At 38.2% G+C, this 17,526-nt stretch overlaps 1 protein-coding gene across 3 annotated transcripts in view; it reads right to left on the minus strand.

Moving 5' to 3' along the window:
- Positions 1-963: 963 nt before the first annotated feature.
- The window catches only part of Immp2l (inner mitochondrial membrane peptidase subunit 2), an 835,428-nt gene continuing 818,865 nt past the window's right edge, over positions 964-17,526 (minus strand). For all 3 annotated transcript variants that reach the window (XM_051175064.1, XM_051175066.1, XM_051175065.1), the window contains exon 7: positions 964-1,237. In XM_051175064.1, coding sequence (XP_051031021.1) covers positions 1,118-1,237 — 120 coding nt within the window. In that variant the 3' untranslated portion in view covers positions 964-1,117. The remainder of the gene's footprint in view (positions 1,238-17,526) is intronic.

Below are 17,526 nucleotides of genomic sequence, written 5' to 3' on the forward strand. Positions count from 1 at the left end.
ATGCTGCCGTAGTATTAATATACCAAGCGACTGGTAGGCTCATAAATGTGTGTGTGTGTTTTGCTTATTTCTAAGTTTTTGCAGAATATTTAGAAGGAAAGATGTTCTTGCTGAATCCACTCTCAGATTGCTAAATACATTATTAGTAGAAATTCATTTTCTTCTATGTATATTTTTGTTATCATTCTATGCCTGCCTGGCACGAAAAGGTGTTTTATTAAAGCCATTGCTTCCTATGCTATTGAGTGTGTGTCCTTATTTAGGCAAGTTACAGTCTCTACCATTCTACTATTAAACCTGATTTCAGTATTAGAGAGTTAGATGCTGAGAAATCACTTGGGGGAAAGAATCAAACTTTGTTGATCTGGATTTGATTATTTTCCATTTCACTTAGAACTTTTTACCAATTGTGATAAAATGCTGACCAATGAACTTATTCATCACTGAGGACAGGCATGGGACTGCTCACAAGTCTTATATTAAAAAGGGCCAATAAAAAACATTTGATTTTATCGAGTATTGACAGAATTTTTTGCCATTACTTTAATTTCTGCCTCAGATAAGAGATAAAACATTTTTCATTAGAGGACATTGGGTTGACTGATAATTAAACATCCCAAACAAGATGTGCACAAATCACTGTTTTATTTGACATCACAGTTCACAGTTCTTCCTATCTGGCAGTCACTGTTCTGTGGATACCATCATTTACAGTACAATCACTATCCTTATATGCATAATGTGTGGTTTTCCCTGTTCTGTCCTAACATTAAAAGACACACATTAATTTTAAATATGTTTCAGCATCAGGCTTCAAGGAAAAAAATCTCATCAATAACTGTGTACAACATCTTCCAGTTTACCTCCTTTAATACATATAGGTAGAATGCTTTCACGTTCTCCAAGGCTGGCATTGTTTTGGTGATAAACAATATGGAATTAAACAAAACACACAGTCTTCTGTCATTTAATACTGTTTAATGTTGAAAATCTTTCTTTGAAATTCCAGACTACCTTAAAGATACACAGAGGTCCCTTGCTCTGCATCACTGGAACATCTCTTTGATAGGAGGCTTCTAGTGTCTGCAGCTCCTCCTATGCTGGGCCTGTCAGGCAGTCACTCCTCACTGGTATGGACTGGAAATCGCTCTGGAGGAAGCACAGATTCCAGTCTCTGCCAGCGCTCTGGAGGCCACAAAATATGTGTGGCATGGGCATGTAGAAGTCCCAGAGAAACCTGAATCCAGGGGGAACACAGAGACAGCAACAAAGAAATGATTTCATACTGACCATTATAAATAGCTTGAACACCATATTTGATTCAGGTCTAACATCACGGAAAGACTGGGCTTAAAACACAGAAAACACTTAGTGGCATTTTTCCCAAGGGCTTGATAGGTGTCAGCTACTTGAATCTTCATAACAGTCACTCGAGGGAATTATGGTTTTAACTTTCTAGAACAGGAACTGAGTTTAGAGAAGTTTAAACAGTCATGTACATACAATGCATTGGAACATGGCTTTAATACTGAGCTGCTTCCAACATTAACGTCCACGCTCAACAGTTTGTGGGCACAGACCCAGGAAACACAAATCCAGTTTATAGTCTTGGGTGTCCTCTAGAGCTATTGCCTGAGAGAGATTTTCATAAAACAGTAATAGAGACCCAAATGCATATTTATATCTTAAAACATTGTTCCATTTGATAGATGAGCAATCAGGTGTGATTCTGAATGGAGACTGCTTCCAAGGAGAGTCACTAAGCAACATGGACAATTACTTAGGGAAAGGAGGAGAGCTCAGAGCAAACAAAGTGGAAGACCGATAGAGAGAAAGCAACAAGATCATAGCCAATTGAAAACAACAACATTTATAGAGATGAACAGTGCTCTGCTGGGAGAGAAGAAACCAGAAACACTATAAGTTAAATATAGATTAGAACAGCTCAAAGGAGAGCAAAAAGCCCTGGGGACTTGGGAATAGTTTCTTTCCTTCTAATAGTTCTGCAAATAAAACTTAAAAATAAGTACAAAATTGGTTCTGTCCAACAAACACCACCAGTTACCCATGCTTTGCTGCAGTAACTCTCTCTCAGTTCATGTCTACACATGTATCAACATGTACATTATACTTACCTACATACACATCAACATATTCATTATAACTGTTAGCATACATATCAACATACACATTAATACTTGTCTACACATATATCAACATATACATTATACTTGTCTGCACACATACCAACATATACATTGTAATTTTACACACATATATTAATATATACATTATACATATCTGCCACACATCAACATAGACATTATACTTGTTCATATACACATCAATATATACATTGTACCTGTCTGCACACACATTGATGTATATATTATACTTATCTGCACACACATCAATGTATACTGTTTTCTGAGTCCTTTGAAAAGCTTCTAATAACCTATGGAATTTATACCTAAATACTTCAAAATATATCTAAGAACTAAAGCCCTTTCTCACATAAGCACATTACCACTGTCATATGCCAAGTAGCTCATATTAATAAAGTAATAAAATTCATATACTGCCTATATACAACATATTCAAGTTGCCCTAGTGAAAGTCTTTTGAGTCATGTATTTTCAAAATAAATTGTCTTGTGAAGGATCTCAGACTATGCTTACTGTTATGAGGCTGCTTCTATTATCAGTTCATTTACTTTACCCAGGGTCCAGGACACTAACTTGTACCATGCCCTATAGCTTAACTTGCCTGAGTTTTTCACTCTTGGAGAGACAAAAGGTAAATGTTTTGGCAAGAAAAAAATGCAGTTAACACTGTATTTTCCCAGCTCTGTTTGATCAGGGGCCATGAAATATCCGTTCCCCGAACTACTGAAATATGAAGTTTAATAGCTCAAGGTGAGGGTGACCCAATATCTCTATCAGTTAATAAACATTTTCATTTTCATATAACAAATAATATATGGGGATATTTAGAAACATTATAAGCATCCTGTATGTCAAGTACAATTCATCAAATTGTTTTATTGTACATCACTATTGTGCCTTAATTATTTGCACTGAAGATTATTAAAAAGCAATTTTCATCTACTATTTCTTTTATAATTTCAGTTGCCAATTTCTTCATAAGGACATATTTTCTCTTAACATTAACTGCTGTATTTTTGTTATTTATTTGCCACATATACAGTTATGTCATATGGTATGTATGCATGTGTGTGGTTTTTGAGATAGGGTCTCACTTTGCAGTCCAGGTTAGCCTGTAACTCCATTATCCGGTCATACTCAGACTACACTGTTACTCAGTGAAATCCTCCTGTCACAACCTCCTGTGTGCTGGCAAGGCTTCCTTTTTTTGTCCTGTTTGCTTTACTTCCTTCCTTCCTTCCTTCCTTCCTTCCTTCCTTTCCTTCCTTTTTTTCTTATTTTAAGTCAAAACCCATTCCTATCTTCTGCTTGTTTGTAGGATGCTTGGATATCTTAGGTTTGGTCAGTGGGATTCTGTGTGTCCCTTAGATATATCACCTTCAATCTTTAAGCTAATTGTCAGTTTTGGGTACCACAGGATATTTCAGGCTCAACCTGGAGCTCATACCTGTTCTATGTATAATTAGATATTTCCCTCAGGTGCAAAGAGTGTCATTCAAAAGCAACATCTGGTACTAGATGTGCTGATGGTCTTGAGTGTGAAATTAAGAAATACATTCATAGATAAGATAACAGCATCCAAAAGCTGCCCTTCACCTATCACCTTTATATTTTATCTCATTTCATCCATAGTGACTGGGTGGTTTCCCCAAACATTTAAATACTTATTTGCATGACTCTAAATATATATAAAAATAGTTTCACCATAACTATACTATAATTTGTACCTATAATGAATTTACTGAGTAAAAATCAAGTTTTCTTGGCAATCATTTTGTTACTTGAATTAATACATTTTCTGTTGCCAATGTTTTCATCCTACAATCCTGGTGAGTTATAAAGTTCACTGTGGCTCATGTTTCTGGAAGTGTGAAGTGGAGGGTATACAAATGGTGACAGTCTTTATCCTGATGGCCTCCAGATGTGAAGCTGGGAGCATGCATGTGTACACACATCTGTCTGGTTCCCTCTTTCCTCTGATAAATCCTCTAGGATTCTGTCATAGAACCCCTACTCTAAAGCCTTTATGTAATATTAATCACCTCTCAAATGCCTCACCTTCCAACACCTAGGTTCCCATCTTTCCAGTACTTTACAACAAAAGGAAACAGCAGTGTAAATCCCTGGGGCAGACTATTCTTTCCATAACAGCTTAAATACATTTTATTGTAAGGATGTTGGCTGTGTTCACAGTTGGTTTTTCCCTCCCAAGTGAGTCATGTTTTCAATTTATAAGCAGGTTCATTTGTTTCTACTTACATTCAGTATTAATGTTTTTAATTTATTTTATTCAGTCTGAATATGTCCAAAAGTCAAAATTACTTTTTAAATAAGGAAACTTTCTCCTCTTTCTTAATGATGTTCATATCCGAATCACTAGCTAGATGTTTATAATCTGTTACATTACAGAGTCAATCAGAATTTGGGTTAATAATCAATTGACTTCAGTAGCATACTGAAGTGTGAAAACTGGGTAGGCTGGAACACATACTAGAACACCCTAAAAGTCATGGCAACAAGGAGTGGGAAGAGGACTCATACAGGTAGGTGATTGCCAAATAGGTGTGAAGACCTCAGAGAAATTCTCATCACCCCACTAAGAAAAAAGTCTAACTGTGATAGCATGTACCTCTAAAACCTACTCTGGAATGTAGAGGCAGGAGTATCCTGACAAGCTCACTGGCCAGTCTGACAAGCTGAGTAGATCTAGGTGAATGTGCAAGGCACAAGCTTTATGTACACTGAGAGATCCCATCTCAAAAAATAAGACAACTGAGAAAGACAATCAGTATCAACTTTTAGCTCCTATAAACATGCTCACTCATGTGCATGCACACCCCATGCAGAGTCACACATGAACACACACACACACACACACACAGAACCATGCCAACAATGTTACCAGCTAGGAAATACTTCACCTCCTATCAGATTGCACTTCTTGTCAAACTTTGCTCGAGTCTAGGTCCAGCTGAGATAGACAACATGGTCTCCATTTCCTCCATCATAACCCATTTTAGGTTGATAGCAGCAACTCAGATGTATCTCAAGCACTGACTTGCTTTTCCAAGCTGTTTAACTTTTATCATAGGGATGATTTGCCAATGTTTTAATTCGGCTGAGCTGTTGCCAATACATTTGCTTGCTTGCTTAGTTTGGAGCTCAGTTTTAGAAGCAGTCATTTATTTCTGTTTTTATACTCCACACTCATTTTACTGAAACTAATCTCATTAGGGTTTTTTGTTGTTGTTGTTGTTGATGTTCTGAAAATATATTAAATGTGTCATTCCTACTTCCTGAAAGAGTTAATCTTAAAAATTATGAACAGCAATGGTAAAAATTCTTGGGGATAATACCAATATTACTTAAAATGGTGATATAGGAATGTGGAAGTCAAGCTTTAAAAGTATTAAGGTTAATATGTACAGAAAATGTTTATTCACTTGCAATGTCTTTTTAATTTTTTTTATTGATAAGCATCTACAGACAAGTAGAGAATACAATGAATACACAAATGCCCAAAATTAAAATTATATGAAGTTTTTAAAATTAAAAGTTAGGTGCTGGGCATAGCTTTTGTTATATTAGGGAGGATCTTTAGATAAATGGTACAGGATTCATACACACAAGGAAATTTATCTTAAGTAGCACATGTGATCAGAGAGATTTGGCAAATGCAAAATCTGGCCTGAGAGGCTAGCAGAACGGAGAACCAGGGAAAGGCTGCAGCTCAACTCAAAGGTAGTCAGTGGGGAGGCTGGGACAGCTGAGGAAGTAGAGAAGTTCAATGTGCTTCCTTGTTCTCTTCTTGGCCTGCATACCTCAGTCTACTGCTATACTCAGGCTTGCAACTGACTTGAGGAGGCCCCACTCTCATTATGGAAGACAGACAGACTGTCTCATCAAAAAACAAAACTCATCTAGAGTATTATTTGACATCACATCTGGGCACTGTGACCCAGCCAAAGTGACACACAAAATCAAACATAATCATCACCCATGCCCTTTGCTTTTTTCCACGTTACACTTAGTGACACCAAAAGGCAGTGTTTTGCATGACTTACACATATGACTCAGTTCTCACAATGACTCATGAAGTAGACACTGTCTCCTTTATAAGCAAGAAAAACAGTGTAAGTAAAAATATTTTCTACTTAACACCAAAATAAGTGAATGTCTACATCATAGTTATTATCACAACATGACATTTCTGACAGACAAAGGGCATGGACTTAAGTCAGGACAATTGGAGTAAAATGGTAGTGTCTGGACAAAGCAGGGCATGGCCACCCTGTTCACCAAGCTCTGTAGTCCACTGGGTTCATCAAAAGAAAATTGGCTCAGTTCTATCATTTCAAATTGTACGGTGAAATCCAAGTACACGGTATGTTTCAGAATTTGACAAGATTTGCCTTTATGAAAGTCATGAAGTTAAAATGAGACCCTGGTGCAAACTTATTTGTATTGTTTTTCACTGTTTTTTTTTTTTTTTTTTTTTTTTGAGGCTGGGTTTCTCTGTTGCTTTGGAGCCTGTCCCGGAACTTACTCTGTAGACCAGGATGGCCCCAAACTCACAGAGATCTGCCTGCCTCTGCCTCCTGAGTACTGGGATTAAAGGTGTGCACCACCATCAGCTAGCCGGCTCATCATTTGTATTCTTATAGCAGGATATTAAGACACAGATGAAACACAGGCATGCGTACACACCAGAAAGAACAACGAAAGAACACTGAATGAAGATTCTGCCTACAATCTATAAAACGAGGGGTAACAACAGACCAAACCTGCTGGTCATTTGATCTTGTACAATTTCTTCTAGAACTAAGAAAATAAATGCCTCTTGTTTAAGCTACCACTGTTGTATTTTATTATCACAGCCCTAGAAAATGACTATGCATAAAAAATAACAAGAAATATGGAAGACAGATTCATGATGTATCCAAATACTCAAAACACAGAACATATTGAGGGGAAAAGAGGAAACAATATTATTAAAGAGAGGAAGAAGATATGTTTAGCCTATTAAACAGGTTTTCATTAGGTTAAATATTTTGACCAACTGTTGCAGTTTGCCTTTAATGTCCCTTAAAGATCTGTATGTTATAGTCTTTTCCCCTAGCTCTTTAGGTCCTTTTAAGGGATAGGGACTAGTGGAGATCTTTTGCCAACCCTGGGTGCTCTCTCTCTCCTCCCCTCCCTCACTCCCTTCCTCCCCCCACCTTTCTCATTCACTGGCCTCCAGTCAAAAGCACTGGTTTTTGCATGCTGCTGCCATAATGAACTGCTGTGTCTCTGGCCTTGAAGAAACAGGCCAGCCAATCATGGACTAAAACTTCCCAAACTGTGGCCAAAGAAAAAAATCCCTCCCCTTTTAAGAAGCTTATCATCTTGTACTTTTTTTGGGGTGGGGTTTAGTCATTGTTTTCAGACAGAATATTACTATGTATCCCTGGCTATTCTGGACCTCACAGAGATCCCTGTGCTGCAGCTTCTCCAGTACTGGGATTAAAGCCATTGGCTATGATGTGTGGCTTGTCTTGTATATTTGTTATAATAACAGAAAGCTGAGTAAAGCAGCAGCCAGACCAGTGTCATTATGGGAGTTGATCTTCCTTGCTCTTTATGCATGTGTGTCCCACATAGAACTATGCTTCCTTTAACAGGTTTGCAATATTGTTTAGACATTGAAAATAAACATTTATAGTGCATTTAAGAAAGTATATTAATGGACGATTGAGATTGAAAAATTTAACAGGTCTCTGTATTTTCAGTGTCTACTGAAGGAGGAAATAGGTTCATCTGCATGTAATAATAAGCCCTTTACAATTAATCCCTTATCCTTAGGGAGCACTGAGCACATGGATTAGGAATCAACCATCTAGAATAATAGTCACTACCTTGTTTTGATTGTGTAGTATTTGATCAGCAGTGTTAGAATTAACCAGAAATCCATGAAACTGAACATTAAGCAAATTCTCAGTTTTTAGCTATACACAGGCACAGGGCTGTTCTTGTACCTCACATAGCATAATACACATTACCCTGAAAGTTGAGGCTCCTGACCTTAGTGAGCACAGCTTTAGGAAAGGCTATTAGCAGCAGCTGGAAAGTGCTTCACGCTATCTGTCACCTACTTTGTTTTGTCTACAAAATGCCAAGGAACCACATGAACTAAATTTCCCCTGAACTGCTTGTCTTTGATCGAATTGGCTCCACTGAGAAGTTATTTTGGCTTCCGGTAGGCAGACATACGCATCACCAACCCAGCTTCCCTCCAGGTGCCAGGGGCACAGGTGTATGCAGCCATGCTTCCCTTCCCCCCTCCCATGTGCCTGCAGTGTACAGAACACACCTCCATTTCTTGGCATCAGGAGCCTTGTCTTAAAAGAATGCCTCACAAGGGCAAAATAAGGACAGGTAATAGCAAGACTTGTGAGGTTGGATAGAGGAGAAAACACAGAAGAAGACTGCTAGCGGTTCTTTTAAGAGAATGCTTAGGACTGCGCTGAGGACAAGAGAAAGACCAATGTGAGGAGTGTGACAAGTACAAACCCGGAAGCTCGTTTGATTTAAATGTTTTTAAAATGAAAAAAACAAACAAAACAAAACAAAAAACCACATAGACAGTATAGCCATGTTTTTAATGAATCTGTCTATGCTGAATCTGCTTAGTGGCATAAGAAGACAGATTTCCACATGAACTGGATCCAATAATATTTATTCTACAATATTAAATTACTATAACTATGTCTGGAAGTGAAATGAAACTTAAGAAATACACAAACTTTGAAAGACCCTTGTTTAAAACTAGAACTGATGTATCAAACCTTCATGCAATGGCAATGTCACATCCTGATAAGCAAGATCCTTTACAGACACATCTTTCCTTTCCAAACTTATTTATTTATCTGTTTACTTATTTGCTCACAGTGTGTTTCTGTGTATGTGAATGTGGGCACTGTGCACATGTAAAGGCATTTTACCATGTATGTCTTGGAACCAAACTCAAATCATCAGCCTCAGTGGCAAGTGCTTTTACCCAGGAAGCCTTCTTGCTGGACCTCTAAACATCTTGGTTCTGCACTCCCCTTTAAGAAAAATATATTCTTTAGAACACATTATCAGGAGATGGGAGGCTTCTGTAATCACTGATAATGAGCGTCAACAAAGCGATGGCACGGGGTTCCTAAAAAACTACATTACCATCTCAAAGAATTGCAAAAACACACAAACATTTGTATCCATGCTACATATATATTTTGATTCTTTTCCAAAAATTCATCTAAGAAAGTTACAAATGGAAAGAAAATCTGTTTCCCTGCCTCCAGTAACTACCATTAGTCTCTGAGACAAACAACAACAAAAGAACAGTTTATGCCTCAATAGGTTCTGGTGGTTATTTGGTCACTGGCCAACAGTCTGGCTATTTATTCTTTTCTTAAACTAAAAATTTCCAGAATACAATGTCAACATCAATTTATTCAGTGTTAACTAGGGAACATTTATGGGTATTATACTGATATGTGCTCCAACTCTTTCTAAGATTGGGGAACCCCAAAGGGGGATGTTGTTCTTGTAACTATCACTGAGAGTGGTGCAGAGAATGCAGAGATACCACTACAGCCTCTACTTTGGCCATATACATTCGGCTTAATGCAGCAAGTGCAGGACTGATCGTGCCTCCCTCAGCTCACATTTTGTTTTGTTTTACATCATTTCTTCTATTTGTTTTAGCAATTTACACCAACAGCAATGCTAAGTCTATCTTGAAAAGTATCCAATGAGACTAAGAACTATCCTTTTAATAGTTCACATAAAGGGGAACTTTCTTGAAGATACAGGTAGAAAGAGAAGCACAGCATATGTAAATCAACCAGTATTAGAAATAAAGGTAACAAATAAATGTCACATCATAAAATGAGCACATGAACTATCCAAAAATATTCTCCAGGAGACATTTGGACAAAAGACTGGAGAACAGAAACAATATCACCTGCTTCATTTCAAACATGGATTAGCCCATCCAAGCTTTCAAGTTTCCCATCATTATTTTTGGTAGAGCAGACAAGGTTACTTGTACAAGAGTACAGCATTATCCTACTTCACATTTCCATGGTCCCAAAGTGTTTTTTCCACAAAACTGAGCAGATAAACCCAGTGCATAATACACAGACACATGAATGGTGCCTCCTTCCTCAGTAAGCTAACTCCCATTTACACAGGGATACTGACAAGATCACAGCTTCCTTGCTTACTATAGGGAATTGTACAGAAGGCAAATGAGAAATGCATCAACCTCCCCATTCGATAAGAACAAAACCAGACAGATGTGAAGGAATGGAGGAGAGAAGGAGGGAGCTATGGAGAAAAAAAAAATGAAAAATGGGTGAGAAGGAAAAGCACAGTTCAAGGGGTAAGGAAACAATTAATTGCTTTCTAAGCAATGTATTTTAATAATGAAGATAGCCTATAGGTACAATATCTACTTATACATGTCAGAGTACACTTTACCTTAATTATGAAAATTACAGTGTATGTGTGATTACATGGCAGGAAATCATGGGAAACTTATGTAATTTAAAAATGCTATTGTTTTATTTGTTCTTCAATTATTTCATATATATGGGTGTGTGTGTGCATTACTGTCTACTCTAGCTTGCTCAAGTTTCTCCCAGCTTTACTAAACCCTCATTTATTTTATTTTTATAACCCTCTGGTGGCAACACCTGACCAGATGTGAGCTTTGAGGTATTATAATATGTAATGAAAGTGTTTATTCATCTCATGCTGTGTGCCAATTCATAATTTTTCTTCATAAACATTAATGTGCTTGATTATAGGTGTGGTATTAGGTTCTGTTAGGGTAACCATTGATGCATGGTATAAGCATTGTTATAGACAAATGTTGATAACAACACTGAGAAGTCTAGGTTCCGAAATACATGTTTCCAAGATTTTAAATACAGTGTTTACATTTAAACTATATGCAAAAGTGACTATTTCACCAAAGAGAACTGATGTCATCAGTGCAAGGAGCTTAAACTATACGTAGGGTGACAGCAGGCTAGAGCTAGAATCACAGAGAAAATGCCAAACATAAGTCAAGTTGTCCAGGACATTATGGTCTGGTAGGAAAGACAGATGTTTAGATACCTCAGTGAAACATATACCTGCCACAGTATACATTCACCAGAGTCATGCTGTGGCCTGTCCTGTAGAGGTTCCACTGACCAGATTTAGTTAAGACAATCCATGTGAGCACTGGATACTTCCTTCTCCTGAGGGCAGACCTTGACTCAGCACTGCCTTTGCCAAATTGCCACATCTAGAACATTATCTTACTTCCTCCAGTGACTTCCAGTTCAGATAATGTGATAAGTTGATACAATGTAATATTTTGACACTGAAAACGAATAGCCACCTGCTTCACAGAACACTCAGAATGACACTCTTTCAAAAGCCTCACCACAGGACAAGTGTTTTCCTTTATTACCACCAATTTTAACTTTAATCATTTCAAAGCAATTTTCCTGCTCAAGACTTCACTTTAATCAGAATGCATTCCTAGGTCACTTCATGGCCTCTTCAGGATTCTCACTAGACAACTACAGAATCATGCATAATCATTCTAGGCCCCCAAGACACCTCCAGGAAGCAGTTAGTTCAACATTTTATGCAAAAAAATAGATACAAAACAGGCCTCTAGGGGTGTCTTCAGCTAATTTTCATGAATTAATTTCCCCGGATTAATGTTTATGTACCAGTCTCCTTACCACATAATCAAATCACTGGAGGTGAAGTGGTCTAACTTCTCATTTTGCAGCTTGATTAAGCAGGTGATGAAATACTTGAGTATAATTTGGATAGTGAGCAACTCACAGCACCCACATTAATCTATTGGATGATGGCAGTACTGACTGATGCCTACTGCTTCCTTGTGTGTGTCTAGTAGCTGATGTACCTCATGCCATTTCGATGTAGGAAAGAAAAGCCCACATAAACACATGAGAAGAGAGGTGTAGAAGTCTTTATTCTTGTTGAAATTGTCTTAGGCCATATTTAGAAGCACTGGGCAAGCAGCCACTGAGAGAAACAAGCTAGCCATTTGTTAGAGGATACTCACAGCTTGTCTTGCTGTGATGGCAGATGCAGCCATTCCTCTGCTAGGGTGAACTACTATTCATTTTGGTGGTCATATGGTATCCACCTTTATCTAACATCTCTCTGGGTTTCCATTCCCTCTTTTATCTTTTCTCTCAAAATGAAACAGAGGCGGCTTACAAAAATAAATAGCCAGAAACAAAAGAAGATAAAGAAAAGTGACAACTACAGGGCCCAAGAGAATTCCAGTGAATAGCACCATGCCTAATACTCAGCTACATGAGAACCAAGTGAAGAGGGAAACATGGTAACAGCATAGCTCCCTTAGGGAGCAGGGAACTTTCTTTTGAAACTCCTGGGAAAACTTTCAATTTATAAGGGAAGGTAAGTTTTTCTATGACATTTCTATGAAGATAATATTTTCTATAAAATATTTCTGACAATGACATAAGACAACAACACGATATCCAAGAGAATCCCCAGTATTGATGATGTAGCAAAAACTAAGGCCCCCAAAGCAGACCAAAGAGTCAATGCAAATGAACAAGTAACAATATATGGTCTAAAGGACTGGGGCTCACTGTGTCACACTACACCTTCCACAATGATATTTTTCTTCTCTCTCTTTTTTTCCTTTTAAATTTTATCTTGTTTTCTATGGGGGAGGGGATTGAAAGGTTAGAGGGCAGATTGGATAAAGATGCATGAGTGAAATCTACAAAGAATAAAAATTAAATTTGAAAAAAAAAGCTTTATGACATAGGTCTCATATGGATCATAAGGGGCAACACCCACATACCTAGCTAGTCTTCCCTAAAAGACAGAAGCAGTGTTCAGTTGCTAACAATTTGTTGCATACTGTTCTGCAAGAGGCTAAAGTGAAATGATTTTGTATGGAACTTTTTGGAGACCTTACTTGTTCTAGAAATAAGAAGTCAGCTTTCACCAAGGCTTGGGTACATAGCATGCTTTTCATTGTTTCCTTTCTTACATCTACAAGGGCAGCATGAGTCAGACCAGAACTGCCTTTCTGCTCACGCAGAATGATGCCCTAAGTGATCAGAACAAAAACTGCAGCTCTTAGCTTGCAACAGAAGCCTACCAATTCCAGAAAAGTGCATGCCCAGGACAGACAAAATAAAATAAAATAAAATAAAATAAAACATAATTGAAAGCCTGGTTCTAACCCCAGCAACACTGCTTTTTGTGAGAGGAAGATCTTCCAGGCATTGCAGGTTTTAATGTGCATTCATTGCGGCAAGGAGCACCTCACTAAGATCATGACAGGCATCTCTACCCACAACAATGCCTACACTTCTGAGGAAGTCTCCATGAGAGTCCATGCCATCTTCCATTGAATACATCTGGTACAGAATAGTCCCTGACTTTGGTTCAACCACTTGACTCCCGTGTGTGATTATGATTGTGGAGGGCGGGGCAATATAAAGTCCTAGACTTACTGGCAGAGACTTGAGTTCATAGAGATTTACTGACATAGCTACCAATAACCTTTATGATCATGCTACAGCTTTGGAGTGGTAAACAGTGTCCTGTGTTGCCAAGATTCTACCTCCAAAGCCTAGCTTTCAACCCACCCATTCTGAGCACTGTAAAATATGCTTACTTATTTACCTATCAGGGGAAAAAAAACATAAGAATAAATTTGTGCTATGTGTCACTGCATTACCTGACTGTTTTGCTGCACTGCAAACCCTAGTGAAACAATAGCATCCTTGAGGATTTCACATTTAAGATTATTACCAGCTCCACAAAAGCCAAAACAAGTTCAGAAATACTGCTCATAATCACCAGGTAGCAGAACTGGGACTCAAAACCTAGCAGTGTTTCTTAGTTTAAATCCCTGCTTGCTATACTTGCCAGTGAAATGAGGTGTAGAGCTCTGGATATCAGAATGGTTGGCAAGGAGCCCTGTGCCAACACTTGCTAGGCTTGCTCTCTCCCCAGGGTAGAGCGAAGCCTTTCATTTTCTACAGAAAACACCAACATTGCACATTAAGGTTTGTACACAGCCACACTAGTCTGTTTGGGAACCACTGCTGATTTGTAGCAGCAGAGTGTTACAAGCCACTGGGCTGTAAGGAACATTCTCTGGTAGTGACAGGAAAGTCAGTGCCTATTACAGCAGTATGGTTATGTCAATGTACATAAGAGCAGTGAAAAAATGTGGCAGAACTCTAAACTATGCTCCTTTGACTCCGCACAACAGTTATGCAAGGGCTTGCTGAGAAGGGTAAGTGTACAATCTATTCAGATGTGGGACATGGACTGCCTTCATTGATGGAGTTTATAATTTAGAGGGCACACCCTGTGCATGATGGAAGCGCAGAAGTGAAGGCTGCAGGAAATGAGAGTCATCTACTAAGTAATACAGGAAGAACTGGGAAGAGAAAGACAGGTTCTAAACTAACTGGGGAAGCTTCCATTGACCACAACCCAAAAAAAAAGCAAAGCAAAGACAGAGAGGAGTGGTAAGCATGAGTACAGCCCTGAGTATTAGCATGAACATGGCTGTATGTGAAAGAAAAGTAAAGACAGTGCTCTCTGAATGAAGTTCAACAGCCCTGGTATGTTATAAAAGGCCTGTCATAAATGTGTCTGTTTTGCTCGTTTCTTAATCCTTCTCAATTTGTACACTCTTTGAAAAAGGAATTGCTTGCCAACACCTCTGGGCATTGCCATGTTGTACTTCTGCCTCCAGGAAGGGTTTCTCTTGCTTGTTCCACGATAACCCATCTTCATCCTCACAGAGAGTTTATTTGCCACTTTCTCCTCGAAGGCCTCCACAAACTTTTCCACTCTTCAACAGACCACACAGTTATACAATTAATACTTATCATGGTGAAATGACAGTTTATCTAGGCTTTCTCTCTCTTATTAGGTAAGAGTTTCTTGAAGTGGATACCTTTTCATGTTCCAAACACATGGTACAAGAATAGAAAGAATCTCAAGTGATTTTGACTACATGAATGACAGTAAGAGACTATATGGATGAAAATAAATGCCAGTGGGCAACTATTGGACACAAGGGCTGAGCAAAGAACAATGAGTGGACATGAATGCTATGTCTCACCTGCCTTGAAAGTCAGCAGTGCCTTTAATAATAGAGGTATCAGAGTACAAGCAGCAGATTTGGGAAGCAATGAATTAAGCTATAGGCTATTCAGTCTGATTCCTACTGCATTTCACAGGAAGAGCACAAAACTCAAAGCTGAGACATTTAACTTCTGCTCAGAAATTAAGGAGTTGGCTTTGCAGCTAAGAGAATGCAAAGGCTCACAGATTGAAGGGCTAGGAAGCAAGGGTGCTAGTTTGTAGGTAAAGCTAACTGGTGAGGTTTACGCAACCATGGGTAGGAATCAATACACTTATGGACTGTAACATATCCACCCTCAGCTAGGGCTTAAGAGCCTTAAACATAAGGAGAGCTCTGCTTCTTACCTTGTTTACCTGAGAACATAGAGATAAGGCACAACAGAATGCTGCATAAAGTTGGCTGTAAATCACCTTTAATATGGCTGACACTCATTCACATAAATGAGTCTAGAGAAAGTACAAGGACCCAATGGCATCTCTGAAAATTCTGGGAGCTTCATTCATTTGTGCATATAATTTGATTACTGTAGACTACAAAACAAACCTCCATAGTTTTTTTTTTTTTTTTTCTTTCAGAAAGGGAAACAAAATGTTCCTTGTGATTTTTAGCTAAATTGTAAATGAATTTCATGAATTTTATATGCCACTGTAGTCAGAAATAAATATGTCTGTGTGAAACAAACATTCTAGAGCATAGATCAGCTTATATGTTAGGGTAATTCTGTTCACCTTACCTCAACTTAACTACTGACTTAAAGTGAAAGGAGGAATTTAAACTGGAGAGAGAGGGGGGGCAGAGAGAGACACACACACACAGAGTTTCATTATTTGTTGGGAATCTAGATGAGCTATTGAGAGCCATCATGTTTGCAATGAACAATTTGAATGACCAACAAAGAAATGTGACTATGACCCAGACACCACTGCTGATATGTTAGGGGTCATGAGGTTAATTTCAGTTTTGTATGCTTTCTTTTATTTCTACGACATTTCTGGTTTTGAATTTTTTGTGCTCACAATTTTAGTTATCTGGCTTTTGTGCTATGATTACAACAGTCAATTCAGAGAAATCTACTGGGGGTTATTCAGCATTCAGTCAATAAGCATGTTGGCACAAAGCCACAGACTGGCTTGTTTTGTGTGAGATAGACAAATTTCAACACACTGAAGCTGCTAAGGATAAATAGCTTTCTGGTTCTCAACATCAGCTATGGGCTGTCTGTGGAGTTTATATATAGGTAACTATTACATTTCATGTTGATAGTAGCCTGAATAATTTAAAGTCATATGTTCTTCCTCTATATTGGTCATTTATATATTTTATAGAAATGAATGATCATTTTAATCATAGCCTAAGGAAGATATGGTAAAAGGAAATAACATTTTCCAAGTAAAGATTAAAATTCCCCAGAGATTAACTCCTGATGGTAGAGATTGTACATGAGTATACTTCCTTGGCTTACACAATTTATATTGGCTTTGACATATGAATTCTCTCAGTGTTTTACAAAACAATTGTTCTGTATGATATATTTAGATTGATCTTGGAAGTGAAGAATCCTGAGACTGACAGTAACAGCTTTTGGTGCTTGAAGAAGCCTTTGGGTGTGTTAGCCTGAAGGATGAGGGGTGATTGGCCTGCTTGACCCACCAGCTGGTTATCTATCTATCTACCATCTACCTATCATCTATGTATGTGTCTGTCTCTCTACTATACAGTCTGGTGGGAGCAGACTTGACCAGATGATGTGCCCTACTATATCCTTCTTATTTAAGGTCTGTGCCATCTTCCTAGTGTTAAGACATGGGCATCATTAATTTTCCTTACAAAGTGACCAGGCACTCACAGACTCCAGGATGATATACTGTCTCTAGGTGAAGTATTTTCATGAAAATTCCTGGTGGTGCTTAGCTCAGCATCATCCTCTATAGACTGCTATTGAAGTTACCATTCCAATGGGTTGCCTTTTCCTTCAAGTCACTTTCTGGTTAGTTTTTATATGTCTTCTGAAACTCAAAAAAAGGCAACTGCTTCATTATTTTAAAGAAATTTTAACTTGGGGCTAGGCTATGTCTAATTCATGTGTTAAAGATGCAGCACCTTTGACATAGAGTTAGTCTGGAGAAGAGGGATACAGTGAACATC

The sequence above is a fragment of the Phodopus roborovskii genome, unplaced genomic scaffold (genome assembly GCF_943737965.1).
Source record: "Phodopus roborovskii unplaced genomic scaffold, PHOROB, whole genome shotgun sequence".
Classification (NCBI taxonomy): Eukaryota; Metazoa; Chordata; class Mammalia; order Rodentia; family Cricetidae; genus Phodopus; species Phodopus roborovskii.